Source organism: Rana temporaria, chromosome 5 (assembly GCF_905171775.1).
Source record: "Rana temporaria chromosome 5, aRanTem1.1, whole genome shotgun sequence".
NCBI classification, from domain to species: Eukaryota; Metazoa; Chordata; class Amphibia; order Anura; family Ranidae; genus Rana; species Rana temporaria.
This window is the reverse complement of record NC_053493.1, coordinates 41,008,411-41,025,566: the sequence shown is the minus strand read 5'-3', so window position 1 is coordinate 41,025,566 and position 17,156 is coordinate 41,008,411. Positions and strand designations below refer to the sequence as shown.

General features: G+C 44.0%; 1 protein-coding gene across 8 annotated transcripts in view; it reads right to left on the bottom strand.

The window, feature by feature from the left end:
• The window catches only part of ADAM22 (ADAM metallopeptidase domain 22), a 390,621-nt gene that overhangs the window by 119,609 nt on the left and 253,856 nt on the right, over positions 1 to 17,156 (bottom strand). For all 8 annotated transcript variants that reach the window (XM_040352431.1, XM_040352432.1, XM_040352434.1 and 5 more), the window contains exon 7: positions 6,447 to 6,516. In XM_040352431.1, the coding sequence (XP_040208365.1) occupies positions 6,447 to 6,516 (70 nt within the window). The remainder of the gene's footprint in view (positions 1 to 6,446; positions 6,517 to 17,156) is intronic.

The window sequence follows — 17,156 nt, the reverse complement described above, 5'->3', positions numbered from 1 at the left end:
GTTATGGACCCTAATCGGTCTTTCAGCGGCACAGTAAACAATAGAGATGTGTAAAAAAAATATATATGTTTAATAGAAAACCACATATATAACATAGTATACAAGGACAGTACAAGAATTAAAAATCCTACATATGAGTACATATACATGATGAGAACCCGAATGCATCAACGTGTTTCGCCTTGAGGGCTTCTTCAGGATGCAAATTCAGGAAAAACAGTAATTGTAGCAGCAAGAAAGGGATCTCACTCTTACAAAATCGTTTCTTGGTTAGCATGTGGCAAAACCAAACATCCAATAGAGGAGAAAAAACGAGCCACGCAAAGAAGGTGCAATGCTGGGCGAAGCAAAAAACGGGTTGATCAACTGTAATTTCCAACGTCACAAATGGGGAAAATGGATATAAGAAAAATGTCTTCTTCGGCCTTTCAGCCGACAAGCCCAAATATAGAAAGTCAAAGTGATAATTCAAAATATCAATAGGCTGGGATCTATATCTCAAGAGGGACATACAATACAGATACCCCAAGTAGTGACTATTATTGGACAGGACAGGTTCAAGGTAACCCCCAGGGGAGAGCACAAAAAGACGGCTCTACAGTAGAGGGCTCAACTTTTTGCTGTAATAAATATCCCAGTTTTTTTTAAAAAGGGGGTAACACTAGGGGGCGATCAAGGGGTTAATTGTGTTCCCTCATTGTGTTCTAACTGAAGAGGGGATGGGACTTACTAGGGGAAATGACAGATCATTGTTCATACACTATTATGAACATACAATCAGTCATTTCTCCCTTGAAAGGAACAGGAGCTGTGTACACACACAGCTCCCGGTTCTCACTCTTACATGAGAGGTCGCGGGTTCCTGGCGGTTATCGCGCCCACCAGGCACTCGCGTAGGCTCCGGGTGGCGGGCAGGGCACCCCTAGTGGCCACAGGGTGAATCGACATAACGTTGTTTCACCGATCCGAGCCATGTTGCCGCATTACTGCGACAGCTGGTCGGCAAGTGGTTAATTGGATAAGAGCGGCATTCACTTGCACTTGGATATGGGACTATACACCTTGGGGCAGATCCACAGAGAGAGTACACCGGCGTATCTACTGATTCTCCGGCGTACTTTCAAATTTCCCACGTCGTGAATCCTCAAACCAAGATACGACGGCATCTGGGTTAGATCCGACAGGCGTAACTTACATGTGTTATCTTCGAATCCTTAAAGATTTCGCACCGTAAGTTACGGCGGCGTAGTCCATCTCTGGCGGCGGAATTCAAAGCGGCGATTAGGGGGCGTGTTTCATTTAAATGAAGCGCGTCCCCGCGCCGAATGAACTGCGTATGCGCCGTCCCTAAATTTCCCACCGTGCATTGCGCTAAATGACGTCGCTAGGACGTCATTTTTTTTAACATAGACGTGAATTACGTCCATCCCAAATCACGGACGACTTACGCGAAAAAAAAATCAAATTAAACGCGGGAACAACGGCCATACTTAACATGGCAAGTCTAACTATACGCCGCAAAACACCAGCTTTAACTATACGCTGGAAAAAGCCGACTAGAGACGACGTAAAAGAATGCGACGGCCGCTCGTACGTTCGTGGATCGTCGGAAATAGCTAATTTGCATACCCGACCCGGAAAACAACGCAAACTCCACCCAGCGGACGCCGAAATATTGCATCTAAGATCCGAAGGCGTACGAAGCCGTACGCCTGTCGGATCTAACCCAGATGCCGTCGTATCTTGGTTTGAGGATTCAAACTAAAGATACGACGCGGGAAATTTGAAAGTACTCTCTCTGTGGATCTGCCCCTAAGTGTGGTATATTTTCTATCATGTTGTATTAATTTAGCGCCACACTATTTGATTTATTTATGCACAAATTTGGTATCACAGATTTTGGTGTACGCTGCTTTGATGTATTAAAGTCTTCCCCAGCGCAATCATAGAATCATACACATGCATGCTGCTATTGTCTAAGAGCAAATATTGATATGCTGGGCGAATCCAGACGTGACCTGACTTAGGCTGGCCATACAGTATGCCATATAATATGAGGTCAAACCTTAACACTTTCAATTTGTATGCAAACAGGCAGGCCCTTGTACTACAGTACATCCGGAAAGTATTCACAGCGCTTCACTTTTTCCACATTTTGTTATGTTAAAGCCTTTTTCCAAAATGTATTAAATTCATTATTTTCCTCAAAATTCTACAAACAATACTTTATAACAACGTGTAAAAAGTTTGTTTGAAATCTTTTCAAATTTATATTAAATAAAAATCCAATGTACAGAAGTATTCACAGCCTTTGCTCAATACTTTATTGAAGCACCTTTGGCACAAATTACAGCCTCAAGTCTTTAAATATGATGGTACAGGCTTGGCACACCAATTTTTGGGCAGTTTCTCCCATTCTTCTCTGCAGGACCTCTCAAGCTCCATCAGGTTGGACTGGGAGCATCGGTGCACGGCCATTTTCAGATCTCTCCAGAGATCTTCAATCAGGTTCAAGTCTGGGCTCTGGCTGGGCCACTCAAGGACATTCACAGAGTTGGCCCTTAGCCATTCCTTTGTTATTTTGGCTGTGTGCTAAGGGCCATTGTCCTGTTGGAATATGAACCTTCGCACCAGTCTGGGGTCCAGAGCGCTCTGGAGCAGGCTTTCATCAAGGATGTCTCTGTACATTGCTGCATTAATCTTTCCCTCAATCCCGACTAGTCTCCCAGTTCCTGCCGCTGTCATGTGCCTTTTACTGAGGAGTGGCTTCCATCTGGCCACTCTACAGGCCTGATTGGTGGAGTGCTGCAAAGATGGTTGTTCTTCTGAAAGGTTCTCCTATCTTCACAGAGAAATGCTGGCTCTCTGTCAGAGTGACCATCGGATTCTTGGTCACCTCCCTAAGGCCCTTCTTCCCGATCACTCAGTTTGGCCAGGCGGCCCGCTCTAGGAAGAGTCCTGGTGGTTCCAAACTTCTTCCATTCATGGATGATGGAGGCCCCTGTTCTCATTGGAACCTTTAATGCTGCAGACATTTTTCTGTACCTTTCCCCAGATCTCTGCCTTGATACAATCCTGTCTCAGAGGTCTACAGACAATTCCTTGGACTTCATGGCTTGGTTTGTGCTCTGACATGCTGTATAACTGTGGGACCTTATATAGACAGGTGTGTGCCTTTCCAAATCATGTCCAATCAACTAAATTTACTACAGGTGGACTCCAATCAAGTTGTAGAAACATCTCGAGGATGATCAGTGGAAACAGGATGCACCTGAGCTCAATTTTGAGTGTCGTGACAAAGGCTTTTTTTATGAATTTGCAAAGAAACTTCTTTCATGTTGTCATTATGGGGTATTGTTTGTAGAATTTTGAGGAAAATAATGAATTGAGTCCATTTTGAAATAAAGCTGTAACATAACAAAATGTGCAAAAAGTGAAGCGCTGTGAATACTTTTCAGATGCACTGTATATAGTTTAAAGTAAATCTAAAGGAAATTGATTAAGAAAATTATATAATGTATGGCCAGCTTTAGACATGTCCACTGCCGTAAAAATGTGTTTGCTTTCGTTTTCATTAGTTTTTCTTTAGTTTTTCGGGTCATTCGTTATGATCAAAATTCACAAATTCGACTCAGCTATCTTAACTATCTGTAAAATGTGTTGTCTGATGGAGAATTTGGGCTCCGAGGGACTTCAATATCTAAATATTGGTCATTGATTGGCCTTCAGTATTAGTTATGTTATGTAGAGGGGCCGCAATTCAGGATCCATCCCTCAATTTGGGTCAATAATGGTTCTATATTTAGTATAGCAAGCATTTGTTGTACTGTGATATTGTCTATATGCTTGGATGCCTGCTCATATGTTACCCAGTATCATTTTCCCTCTTACTTTTGTTTGTTATGATTGAAATTATTATTATTATTATTTTTTTTTTTTATTTATTTTTTTTTCTCTGTTTGTTTTCCCCCTTTTTTTGTTTTACTTTCCTTTCCCCTTTTTTTCTTTTTTTTTTACGACTTACTATGTGCAGAGCATGCGAGGATTGTTCACTGCTCTCTGTGTTGATGCATATAATCTTAAAACAAATAAAAATCATTGAAACAGAAAATTCTAAAATTCGTAAATTTGAAAACTCAGAAATTCGAAAATCCAAAAATTCAAAAGAATGAAAATACGAAAAATTCAAATAAATTAAAGCAAACTACCGTATATAATGGGAAGTGATAAGTGCTCAAAACTATAGTTAGAAACTACTGTAGTGATACAATCCACATATAATCACAATAATAACAAACAATAAAATATTAACACTTAAACCGCTGTGAATTATGTGAACGTGCTACAAATAAAAAGTGTCCTCAGACTAAACCAAAATCAAAAGTGTGTAAATAAATGTCCTTTTGGAATAATGAATCTAGAAGTGGGTGTTCCAGTCTTCTCTGGGATATCTGATTAGATGTGAATCTATATGTTGTATCTCTGGGGGATCAGTGTGAGTATTCATCTCAGGAGACAGACATATAGGAGAAAATCGAGAGGATTAAACCACACAGTCCAGGAGACGCCTACACCCATGCTACATGCACCATTATAACAGCAGCAAGCTGAGAGTTCTGGGAGACCGGGCACGGATTGTATTACTGTATATAGCTCTTCACATCTAATCAGATATCCCAGAGAAGACTGGAACAACCACTTCTAGACCCATTATTCCAAAAGGACATTTATTTACACACTTTTGATTTTGGTTTAGTCTGAGGACACTTTTTATTTGTAGCACTTTCACATCATTCACAGCGGTTTAAGTGTTAATATTTTATTGTTTGTTATTCTGATTATATGTGGATTGTATCACTTCAGTAGATTCTAACTATAGTTTTGAGCGCTTATCACTTCCCATTATATTCATTTATCTGTGTACAGTGAACACTACTAGATACTGCTGCCCTTAACGCAAAATATTTATTCACTTTGCATTTGTTTACTCACAGTAGCGCAGAAGCACTCACCCCTATTAAACTACCGTATATACTTGAGTATAAGCCAAGTTTTTCAGCACATTTTTTTGTGCTTAAAATGCCCCCCTCGGCTTATACTCGAGTCTGTGCCTGCATACCTAATGAGATCCGAGACTGAGAGGATGTCCGTGATAGGCGGAACACTGAGCACTAACTCAATGCTGGGAAACTGAGTGTTCCCCTATAACAGAAGAGAACAAGGAGGCAGCGCGGCTTTTGAACACTGGATGGATGGCCGCCGTCTGACTCCATGCATGACACGGCTCTCATTAGGTAGGCAGATCGGCGCAATGAGGCTACAATGGGCACAGTAATGTTTGTAATGGGCACAGTAATGTTTGTAATGGGCACAGTGATGTTTGTAATGGGCACAGTGATGCTTGCAATGGGCACAGTGACGTATGCGATGGGCACAGTGAGGCTTGCGATGGGCACAGTGAGGCTAAAAATGGACATTATTGACCCTCTTTTCCACTTACAGAAGCTGCAGCATTTCTCACCCTAGGCTTATACTCGAGTCAGTACGTTTTCCAATTTTTTTGTGGTAAAATTAGGTACCTCAGCTTATACTCGGGCCGGCTTATACTCGAGAATATACAGTAACTAATAATAATAACTAACTATAAAATTATAAGTATTGGGATTTCCTTTCCAAATTTGGCTGTTAGTCATAATTTATGATTTGTTACATTCCATTCATTTAGATACGGTATTAGTTATTTCAGATCATTTGTAACTTAGGATAAATTCGTATTCCTTATGTTCACTAACAGCTAAAAAAAAAACAAGAGAATTCCAATACCTATCATTTATTAGTTAGTAATAATTAAGTTATTATTAGTTAGTTATTTCAGATTTTGGAATTTCTGGATTTTGGAATTTAGGAATATTCAAATAATCTAATTCACAAATTTTTGATTATTCAAATTTACGAATATTTGGGTAAATGTGTTAAACGGGTTTTCGTTATTTGCAAATTAACTAATTGGTCGAAATTTGTTAAAAAACTAATTCAGAATGAAAATAATTGCACTTGTCTAACCAGCTTTAATCTTGGGGAAATAGCTGCAATCAGCCCAGAAAATGCAACACATTCAAATAATTTTCCCCGAGTTGGATCAACTACTATGTAACTGTCCCCAAAAAAATTAAACATAGTGATGTCTGATGTAGCCAAAATCTGATCAAGAATGATCGCCTTATTTCGACAGAAATCTTTACAGTGAGGTTAGACAGGCAAAACACAACCCATTCAAGGGTATAAAAGAATGAGACCCGGGAACACAGGAAAATAAAAATGTTTATTTTCTGTTTCCATCTCTCATTCTATTATACCGTTGAGTAATTTCCCTGGAGAGAGCACACAGAAATGTATTTTTAGGTCACACGGTATCTGTCTAGACTGTTTTTCCAAACAAAACTTACCTGAAGGCAGTTCATCGAGGGGGAATTCAAGTATTTTTGATTTGTAAACAGAGTGTAAGTGGTATTCCTCCTGAAATAAACAAGAAAAAAAAAATGTTATTCCATAAAATCTTTATCATACATCAATCAGTAATTAACCAATTCAATACCAGGCACTTTCGCCCTTTCCTGCCCAGGACAATTTTTAGCTTTCAGCGCTGTCGCACTTTTAATGACAATTACGCGGTCATGCTACACTGTACCTAAACTCATTTTTGTATCATTTTGTTCCCACAAATAGAGCTTTCTTTTGGTGATATTTGATCACCTCTGTGGTTTGTATTCTTTGCTAAACTAACCAAATTTTTGGAAAAAAAAAAGTTTTCTTTGTTTCGGTTATACAATTTTGTTTTCTCCTTCACTGATGAGGTGGCACTGATAAGGTGGCACTGATAGGCACTGAGGAGGATGCACTGATATCTAGAATTGATGGGCACTGATAGGCGGCACTGATCTGCAGCACTAATGGGCACCAATAGGCAGCACTGATGGGCACCAATAGGCAGCCCTGATATGCAGCACTGATGGGCACCAATAGGCAGCATGGAGGCCGATCGGCTCTCCATGTCAGCGCGAACCGAGAAATGACGTTTACCGGCACTTCGTGGTTCACGCGATGATCAGCTGTGATTGGTCACAGCTGATCACGTGGTAAGAAGCCTCTGTCAGAGGCTTCTTACCACGATCGGAGATGCGGTGTGTCAGACAGTGCTGGGCAGACCGAGATGTAATAATCCCACGTAGCGGATTCATGAGACACGTCCAGGCTGACTGTAAGATTCTAACCTCGCTTTCAGGGAATCAGAAGTAGAGTAGTCTATCCAGAGAAGCCAGAGGATCTTAAATTTATCAAAATGTATCATTGTCTAAGGCGATCATCTCCTCCATGCACATGATATCATTGACCAAGGAGACCCATACAGTCAGAGGTGGAGTGGTGGTGGTTTTCCAAAACAAGGATATGAGTTGTCTAGCGGCTGATAGAAAGAAACGCTGCAGGGAGCTCTTTTGAGACGCTATCGACGCGGGGAGCATGGACAACAGGGCTATTTCCGGGGCAGGCGATAATGTTCGATCATAGAGACTATTATACATAACAAAAACCTGCGACCAAAGGGGTTGGACCGCAGCGCAGTCCCACCATATATGCAAGTAGCTTCCCTCCGCCGAGCCACATCTCCAGCAAAAGGGAGACACGGACGGGAAAATGTTATGAAGAGTTTGAGGGTCCCTGTACCATCCAGAGAGGAGTTTAAAAAAAAAATCCTGAGAATAGCGGGAAATAGAGGATTTATGTGTAAAGTGAAATGATTTTTGCCAATCCACTAAAGAGAGATCCCTGTCCAGCTCTGTGGACCACCTCCTAGTGTAAGGGGGGAGTTGATCGTGTAGCAATGCATGTTGTAGTGAGTACATAGAGGAGAGTAGGCGTTTCTGAGAGAGAACACAGCTGCTCAAATCCCATTAGAGGTCTATGAATTTGGGAAGAAGAAAACAAGTCCGAGCAGAAAGAGGATATACAGAGTGCCGTGAGCCAATTTCCTGAGGAGCCCGGTAGAACGGGGGTACCAAGAGAGGGATCTACAAAGGAACTCGCTACAGGCCAGGTTGACCACAAATATGTGCCTACCATATTGGACCCCATACCCTGAGGCAGAGAAGGGAGGTCAAACAACGAAGTAAGGGGCGAGGGGTCTGTGGATAGAAGAGGCAATAGACCCTTTTTATACCAGAGATTTAAGGCAGCGAGTGTTAGGGGGGAGGATGAGGAAAGCAAATGTAATTGCCGTTCATAGCCCCATAATAAGGCCCGCAGATCATAGGGGGACAGATCTTGTTCCACCGAGGTGGATGCTTTAGGGAAGGGGCGAGGGAACCATTCCAGGACCCTAGATATCAATGCCGCCCTATGGTACAATTCAAAATCCGGGAGACCCAGCCCTCCCCGTGTTTTAGAAAAAGTGAAAAAAAAAAAGGGGGGAGGGGTATTATCAGGCAGTCAGGTGATCACAGACGTCAAGCCCAAGAAAAATCAACAGGGCAAAGGATAGTCCCGGACTTGGTGGTACGGGGAAGGGGCCAATCCAGTAGGGAGACCTGAGGCAACTCCAGGGTGCTCAGGAAACGCGGTAAGTCCCCCAAAGTGTGAAAGAGAGCAGTCTTGCCTTCATGATGGACCCGCAGCTGAAACGGGAACTGCCACAGGTACTTGATGTGCTTCTCCAGCAAAAGAGATGCAAGCGGCTTAAGAGCACGCCGCATGGCCAGAGTTTGGCGTGAAAGGTCTGGGAGCAGCATAACAGGGGTATCATTCAGCCGAATGGAATCCTGCGTGCTGGCGGCCCGCAAGATGTCTTCTTTCACCTTGTAAAAATGGACTCTGCACAGCGTGTCACGGATAAAGGAAGAATCAGAATTGCGCAGACCGGAGGTTCTGTGCACTCTGTCCAGCTCAATGTGTGTTTCTTTAGGCCGCTGAAGGATCTGGTTAAAGATGGCGGTGACTGCCGCTGCTAGGTCTTTATGCTCCACCGTCTCTGGAATGCCACAAATCCTAATATTGTTCCGCCTATTGCGGTTCTCGATGTCATCTTGTCGGTACATGAGCTGCTGGAGCATGACAGTATGGGAGTTGAGGATCTCCTCGTGGGATTGTAATGTGTTGCAGAGACCATCCGTAGTGTTCTCAACATTCTCCATGCGGACCCCCAAATCCTGTTTGAGTTCAGTTATCTCCTGCCTGTACGGGAGACATATAGCCAGATTCACGTAGACTTACGACGGCGTATCAGTAGATACGCCGTCGTAAGTCCGAATGAGCGCCGTCGTATCTTTGCGCGCATTCTTAAAATGAGATATGCCTCACTGTTGCTAAGATACGACCGACGTAAGTCTCCTACGCCGTCGTATCTTATGTGCATATTTACGCTGGCCGCTAGGGGCGTGTACGTGGATTTACACGTCGAATATGTAAATGAGCAAGATACGCCGATTCACGAACGTACGTACGCCCGTCGCAGTAAACTACGCTGTTTACGTAAGACATACGCCGGCGTAAAGATAAACCACCAAAAATATGGCGCAGCCCATGCAAGGTATGGACGACGGAACAGCCATCGTATTTTACGTTTTTTGCGTAAGCGTACGTGAATGGGGCTGGGCGTAGGTTACGTTCACGTCGAAAGCATCGAGTATTTGCGATGTGATTCTGAGCATACGTGCGCATGGGCCGTACCAACGGCCCTAATTTACATGGGGTCGCGGTTACTTTACATGTAGCACGCCCACTACCGGCCTAATTTGATTTAGGCGGGGTTACGCCGGGCCATTTGTGCTACGCCGACGTAACTTAGGGAGCAAGTGCTTTGTGAATACTGGCCTTGCCTCACTATGTTACGTCGGCGTAGTGCAAATGGGATGCGCTACGTCAAACTAAAGATGCGCCCGTCTCTCTGAATCTGGCTAATAGTTCTCAAAATCAGACTTAGTTGGCAGGGATCGCATGTATTGCAGGGAGGGCTCTAGGTCCGTACAGGAGGCAGAACGGCTACCAGACTGTACCTGCGAGCTGGCTGCTGGTTCAGAGTGGGCCGGAGATGGAGGCGCCGGCGCCATCTTGGATTTTGTCCGCTGCAAGTAGGCCGCGGAAGATCGGGTCATAAAACTCCCTAAATCCCTGTGAATCTGGCCGTGAGATGGCGTCTTGGGCTTCCCCTTGCCCATCGGTGCAACGTGGTGCCAAAGCAGGCTGTGATGGAGGAGTGAAAACCCCCGTGGAAGACGACAGGACCGGGAGCTGCCGCGATGCACATCCTCTCACTCCATACGCTAAGCCATGCCCCGAAATCCTACATTTTAGAGTTCATTTTCCAATTTGGAAATCTGTTGAAATGGTTAGATCTTTGATTGACTATATTGATGGGCTTTTGTGTGCTTCAAGCGAGTTTAACATTGCAATACAAATCTATAGGAATGCAAAACATGCTTCAAGCAGGTCAAATGCAGACCAAAAAGAGGGAAACTACAGGTCAAATGCAACTGTCAATGAATTACAAAATGATCTCAAACTGATGGCATTGACAGGAATCCAAAGCGAGTTGACACAGGCCCTAAGAGAGGAACTTCCTTCATATTGTAACCTCTGACTTCCTGTTGTGTTTCTAGGGCAGGAAGTGAAGGGCAATCTCCCAATGTCAGCCTCTATGGTTTCTCAGAAGTTTCTTTTACTTAGGTGAACACATTTGGTTGATAAAACTTGTCTTTGTTCTTGTAGAGATGAAGACACCAATGATGGGCAGGGAAAATATTTTTATCCTCTTTGGGTACACATGAAAGTAGCTCTGTGCTTACTGGAACTGAGCCCATAATTGCAAATATATTTTGCATCAAAGGGAGAATACATTACAGCACAACTTCGACAGATTACAGGCCCATCTGGGGAAATCAAGACATACACAATAAATAAAAGCATTACCATATGACAGTCCTGACAACTGAGAATAAAAGATACATACATACTGTACTGTGTGTATATATAGATATATCTATATATACACACATATACACACAGTATATATACTGTATATTTACATACATATACTGGTGTTTTTTTCAACGGGAACGCAGTTCTGGCACCTCCAGAATTGAACTATGTAATGCCAAGGGGTGCTGGGGGTCTACTGTTGCTGGCTGCTAGGGGATCTATTGTTGCAAGGGTGGTTTCATTGTCAAAGAGAGGTCTATGGTTGCTGGGGAGGTCTATTTTTGCTGGTGGGGGATTTGTTACTGGGGGGGGTTCTTATTTTGTGGGGGAGTCAGTTGTTGATGGGAGTGATCCACTGTTGGAGGGGTCTATTGATGCTGGATGCTACGATGTTGCTGGGGATCTATTGTTGTTGGGAAGCCTATTGTTGCTGCCAATTTTATTGGTGTCCAGAGATATGGACACCAATAAAAACCTGAGTTTCCTTCCGTTCACGTCTGTTTTTTTTTTAAACGGAACAAGTCTGCATTTTTCTTCCACTTAAAAAACGGATGAGGATGAAAAAGGGATGTTAATGGAATTAGTTTTTTCTTAGCAAACTGGCAGTCACCACTCTCTGCTTAGAGTAGAGGGGGATCACTGAGTGATCAGTTCTCACCCTTAGGTCACTTTTACATGGGTTTCACATGGCTGTGATCTACTTGCTCAGAGGGAGATCTGTCCGCTGATCCCTGCTGAGCAGGTGGATGACAGGTCCAGGTCCACTCCGCTCATGCAGAGCGAAAATGACCACGGTCCACTTTCCTCTATGGACCGCTGGATGTAAACGAACTACCTGTCTGTTTACACCCGATCCGACAGATAAATGGCGAACATATCCCCCATCCGTTTGTTTTTTGGGCGGAGTGGATGTAGGCAGTAGGGTTGCCACATCATCCCTTTAATTCAGGACACACATTAATTACACAGGTTCTGTGGCTGAACCACTTCACATCCCATGTATATTCATATGACGTACGCAGGAAGGATCTCCCATCTTGGGCCGGCGTCATATGACGTCCTGGGCTTCCCTGCCCTCTCGGGGGCGCGCGTGCGCCACTTCGCTCGGGAGCCGGTGTGAGTGCCCAACTGCCGCGATGTCTGCCGGGCACCCGCGCTTGCCGGTAATAGAGCCCAGACCGCGAATCTGTGTGTGTGTGTAAACAAACACAAAGATCCACGTCCTGTCAGAGGAGAGGAGACCAATGGTGTGTTCCCAGTACAGAGGAACACTGATCAGTCTCCTCCCCTTGTAAGACCCTCCCCCTACAGTTAGAATCACTCCCTAGGATACACATTTAACCCCTTGATCGCCCCCTAGTGTTAACCCCTTTCCTGCCAGTCACATTTATACAGTAAGCAATGCATTTTTTATAGCACTGATCGCTGTATAAATGTGAATGGTCCCAAAATAGTGTCAAAAGTGTCCAACCTGTCTGCCGCAATGTCACAGTCGTAATAAAAATCGCAGATCGCTGCCATTACTAGTAAAAAAAAATATAATAATAAAAATGCCATAAACCTATCCCCTATTTTGTAGACGCTGTAACTTTTGCGCAAACCAATCAATATACGTTTATTGCAATTTGTTTACCAAAAATATGTAGAAGAATACGTATTGGCCTAAATTGAGGATTTTTTTTTTTTTAATGGGATATTTATTATAGCAAAAAGTTAAAAATAGTGTTTTTTTTTTTCAAACTTGTCACTCTTCTTTTGTTTATAACGCAAAAAATAAAAACCGCAGAGGTGATCAAATACCACCAAAAAAAGCTCTAATTGTGGGGAAAAAAGAACATTAATTTTGCTTGGGTACAACGCTGCACGCCCGCTCAATTGTCAGTTAAAGTGCGACAGCGCTGAAAACGAAAAATTACCCTGGACAGGAAGGGGGGTGAAATTGCCCTGTATTGAAGAAGTAAAGGGGTTGTAAAGCCTCGTGTTTTTTCACCTTAATACATCCTATGCATTAAGGTGAAAAAACACCTTGCAGTGTTCAGGCCCCCAAACCCCCTCGTTTTACTTACCTGAACCCTGAATTTCCATGGGCGCGATTCCGCCATCCTTCTCTCTACGGAGTCCTGGTTTTGATTGGATAGATTGATAGCAGCGCAGCCATTGGCTCCCGTTGCTGTCAATGAAATCCAACGACGTGAGTCCCGGGGGAGGGGCTGAGTCATACACTCTGCGTCTATGAACACCAAGTGTATGATTCAGGAGCGCACCTGCAAGGTAACCCTCTCGGGAGAGAGCTTCCCAGAGGGGGTTATCTTATGCAAGCGGGAGCCGCCGTGGGACCCCAGAACAGGTGGATTGGGGCCACTCTGTGCTGCACAGTGGAGCCAAGTATGACATGTTTGTTATTTAAAAAAAAAAACTTTAGTGTCACTTAAAGGTGGTAATTAACCACTTCATTACCTGCCCATAGTCATATGACGTCCACAGGCGGGATCTCCCATCCTGGGTGGACGTCATATGACGTCCTTGACTTTGTGGGGGGATATCTGAATGATGCCTGCAGCTACAGGCATCATTCAGATATCATTCTTTCATGCCGGAGATTCTGTGCATGATAAGAATGATCATAGCGGCAGTTCCACTATTCATCAATCTTATAGGCGACGGGAGGGGACATCCCTCCCTCGCCGACATCCGGTGCTTCTCCGGGCTCTCCCGTGCCATGCCGTCGCATGAGGATCATAGAGATTTCCAGTCATCTCTATGACCGTCAGAGGCCCGGGCGTAAACAAAGTTCCCGGAAGTAAACAAAGCCGCGATTGAGGCTAATTAGCATGAGATCAGTGATTTTTTTTCCCCAATCTCATGCTTTCCAGCCTGGAGGAGAGATGTGGGGTCTTATTGACCCCGCATCTCTCCATAAAGAGGACCTGTCACACACCATTCCTATTACAAAGGGATGTTTACATTCCTTGTAATAGGAATAAAAGTGATCAAAAAAAAAGTTAACAAAAAAGCGTAAAAAAAAAAAAATTAAGTAAAAAAATTATAATAATAATAATAAAAAAAAATTAAAATGCCCCTGTCCCCGGTAGCTTGTGCTCAGAATTGAACGCACATGTAAGCCCGAGTGCTTTCACACTGAGGCCCTGCGCTGGCAGGGCGTCAAAAAAAGTCCTGCAAGCAGCTTCTTTGCAGCGCTTTAGGAACGTTGAATACACCGCTCCTAAAGCCCCCTTCTCATTGAGGGAGCTTTTTTTTAACGTCAAAGTGCATGAAAAACGCCCCAGTGTGAAAGGGGTCTTAGCGGCGCTTTACCAGCGTTTTTCAGGCGCTGGCAGTGTGGAAGGGCCCTGAAAGCACTCGGACTTTCACATTGGGATTGCAGATGAGGCTTCTTTCAGGCGCTTTACAGGCTTTTTTTTTTAACGACAAAACGCCTGAAAAAGGCCCGAAAAATGCCCCAGTGTGAAAGCTATAAGTAAACACTGAAGTTTGTGTAAAACGCGCGAGCTGTCCTAGGTTCCGTTGCTGTGATTTCTAGTGCCTGTTTCCAGTTTTTTACATTAACGTTACGTTGGATTGGAGTGCGGCTGTCCTGATCATCTTTTGTTCTTATTTGCTATGTGCATTCCTAGCACCCTCAGTTCCTGAGAAGAAGATTGCACCCAACAAGACCTGCCTGGAGCGGCAATCTCTGTCTCCCAGTGTGAAAGGGGTCTAATGCCGGGTACACACGAGAGGATTTATCCGCGGAAACGGTCCTCCGGACCGTATCAGCGGATAAATCCTCTGGCGGATTTTGATCTCCTGGTTGTACTAACCAGGAGATCAAAATCCCCGCGGAATTCCGTCCGCGGTGACGTGTCGCGCCGTCGCCGCGATGATGACGCGGCGACGTGCGCAACGCTGTCATATAAGGATATCCACGCATGCGTCAAATCATTACGACGCATGCGAGGGATGTGTTCGGACGGATCGATCCGGTGAGTCTGTACAGACCATCGGATCGATCCGCTGGAGCCGATTCCAGCGGATAGATTTCTTAGCATGATAAGAAATTTTTATCCGCTGGAAATCGGTCGGCCCGAAATATATCCGCGGATAAATATCCGCTGGGTCGTACACACCAGCGGATCTATCCGCTGAAACCGATCCGCGGATCAATTTCAGCGGATCGATCCTCTCGTGTGTACGGGGCCTAAGAGACAGCGGGGGACAGATGCAGCATCACATCTAGGGAAGTAGGATCTAAAATTATGAAAACATTTAATTTTCAAGGGGGAGGGGTTGTTATGGGGCTGTAAGTTTTTCACCATTTTACAGCCACTCACAATTGTCAGCCTTGACATGTTGGGTATCTTTTTACTCAATGCAAACCACATATTTTATACCTCATCAAAATTGGGTATTATGTTGCGTTTGTGGGCAATAAAAATTTGCGTTTAATAAACAATTGCCGATATTTTATTCTCCGAAGTCTTCGGTTTCAGATAATATATACTCATTTGAGAGTGTATAGTAATTTTCTAGCAAATTTTTTTTTTTAAAAATCTGATTTAGGCATGAGTGCAAAATAAAAAGTAAAAATTTTCCCAGTAGACAAGCGGTGAATATCACTTTAACCACTTAAGACCCGGACCAAAATGCAGCTAAAGGACCCGGCCAGGTTTTGCGATTCGGCACTGCGTCGCTTTAACAGACAATTGCGCGGTCGTGCGACGTGGCTCCCAAACAAAATTGGTGTCCTTTTTTTCCCACAAATAGAGCTTTCTTTTGGTGGTATTTGATCACCTCTGCGGTTTTTATTTTTTGCGCTATAAACAAAAATAGAGTGACAATTTTGAAAAAAATGCAATATTTTTTACTTTTTGCTATAATAAATAGCCCCAAAAAATATATAAAAAAACGTTTTTTTCCTCAGTTTAGGCCGATACGTATTCTTCTACCTATTTTGGGTAAAAAAAATCGCTATAAGCGTTTATCGGTTGGTTTGCGCAAAATTTATTGCGTTTACAAAATAGGGGATAGTTTTATTGAATTTTTATAAAAAAAAAATGTTTTACTACTAATGGCGACGATCAGCGATTTTTTTCGTGACTGCGACATTATGGCAGACACTTCGGCCAATTTTGACACATTTTTGGGACCGTTGTCATTTTCACAGCAAAAAATGCATTTAAAATGCATTGTTTATTGTGAAAATGACAGTTGCAGTTTGGGAGTTAACCACTAGGGGGCGCTGAACGAGTTATGTTTCACCTAGTGTGTGTTTACAACTGTAGGGGGGCGTGGCTGTAGGTGTGACGTCATCGATTATGTATCCCTATAAAAGGGAACACACGATCGATTACGCCGCCACAGAGAAGAACGGGGAAGCCATGTTTACACACAGCTCTCCCCGTTATTCAGCTCCGGGGACCGATCGCGGGACTCCAGCGGTGATCGGGTCCGCGAGTCCCGGAGCCTCGGACCGGGCCGCGCGCCCCACGGCTGGACAATAGCACAGCATGTACCTGTACGTGCATGTGCCCAGCCGTGCCATTCTGCCGACGTATATGTGCAGGAGGCGGTACTTAAGTGGTTAAAAACTACACATGCTGACTCTGCATTTTTATATGTTAGACCCCTTTCACACTGAAGCGTTTTAGCATTAAAAATAGCGCAATTAAAACGCTCATAAAACGCTCTCCATGCATCTCAATGGACCCTTTCACACCGAGTCCTGCAAGCAGCATCTTTGGAGCAGCTTTTGGGCGATGAAAAAAAACGCTCCAAAAACGCCCCTCTCCACTGAAATGAATTGAAAGCGCTGTAAAAACGCCTTGCCCTTTCACACTGAGGCACTGCAAAAAAACGCCCTAAAACGTTAGGGTCTTAGGATCCATTCGCACCTAGGCGTTTTAACGCCTGAAGCCTGACGCTATTGCAGCCTGAAATACGCTGGAGGGGTGATTTAACATTGTTCTCTATGGAGATGGTTCACATCTCCACGCCGAACGCCTGAAGCTCAAAACAAGTCCCTGACCCTTTTTTTCAGGCGGCTTCGGCGTTCGGCATAGCCGACAATGTGTAAATCACCCCTCCAGCGAAAACCGCGGTAAAAAACGCAGCGTTTGTCGCGGCAAATCGCGGTAAAAACGCCGCGCTAAGGTGTGAATGCAGCCTAAGGCTGCATTCACACCTAGGCG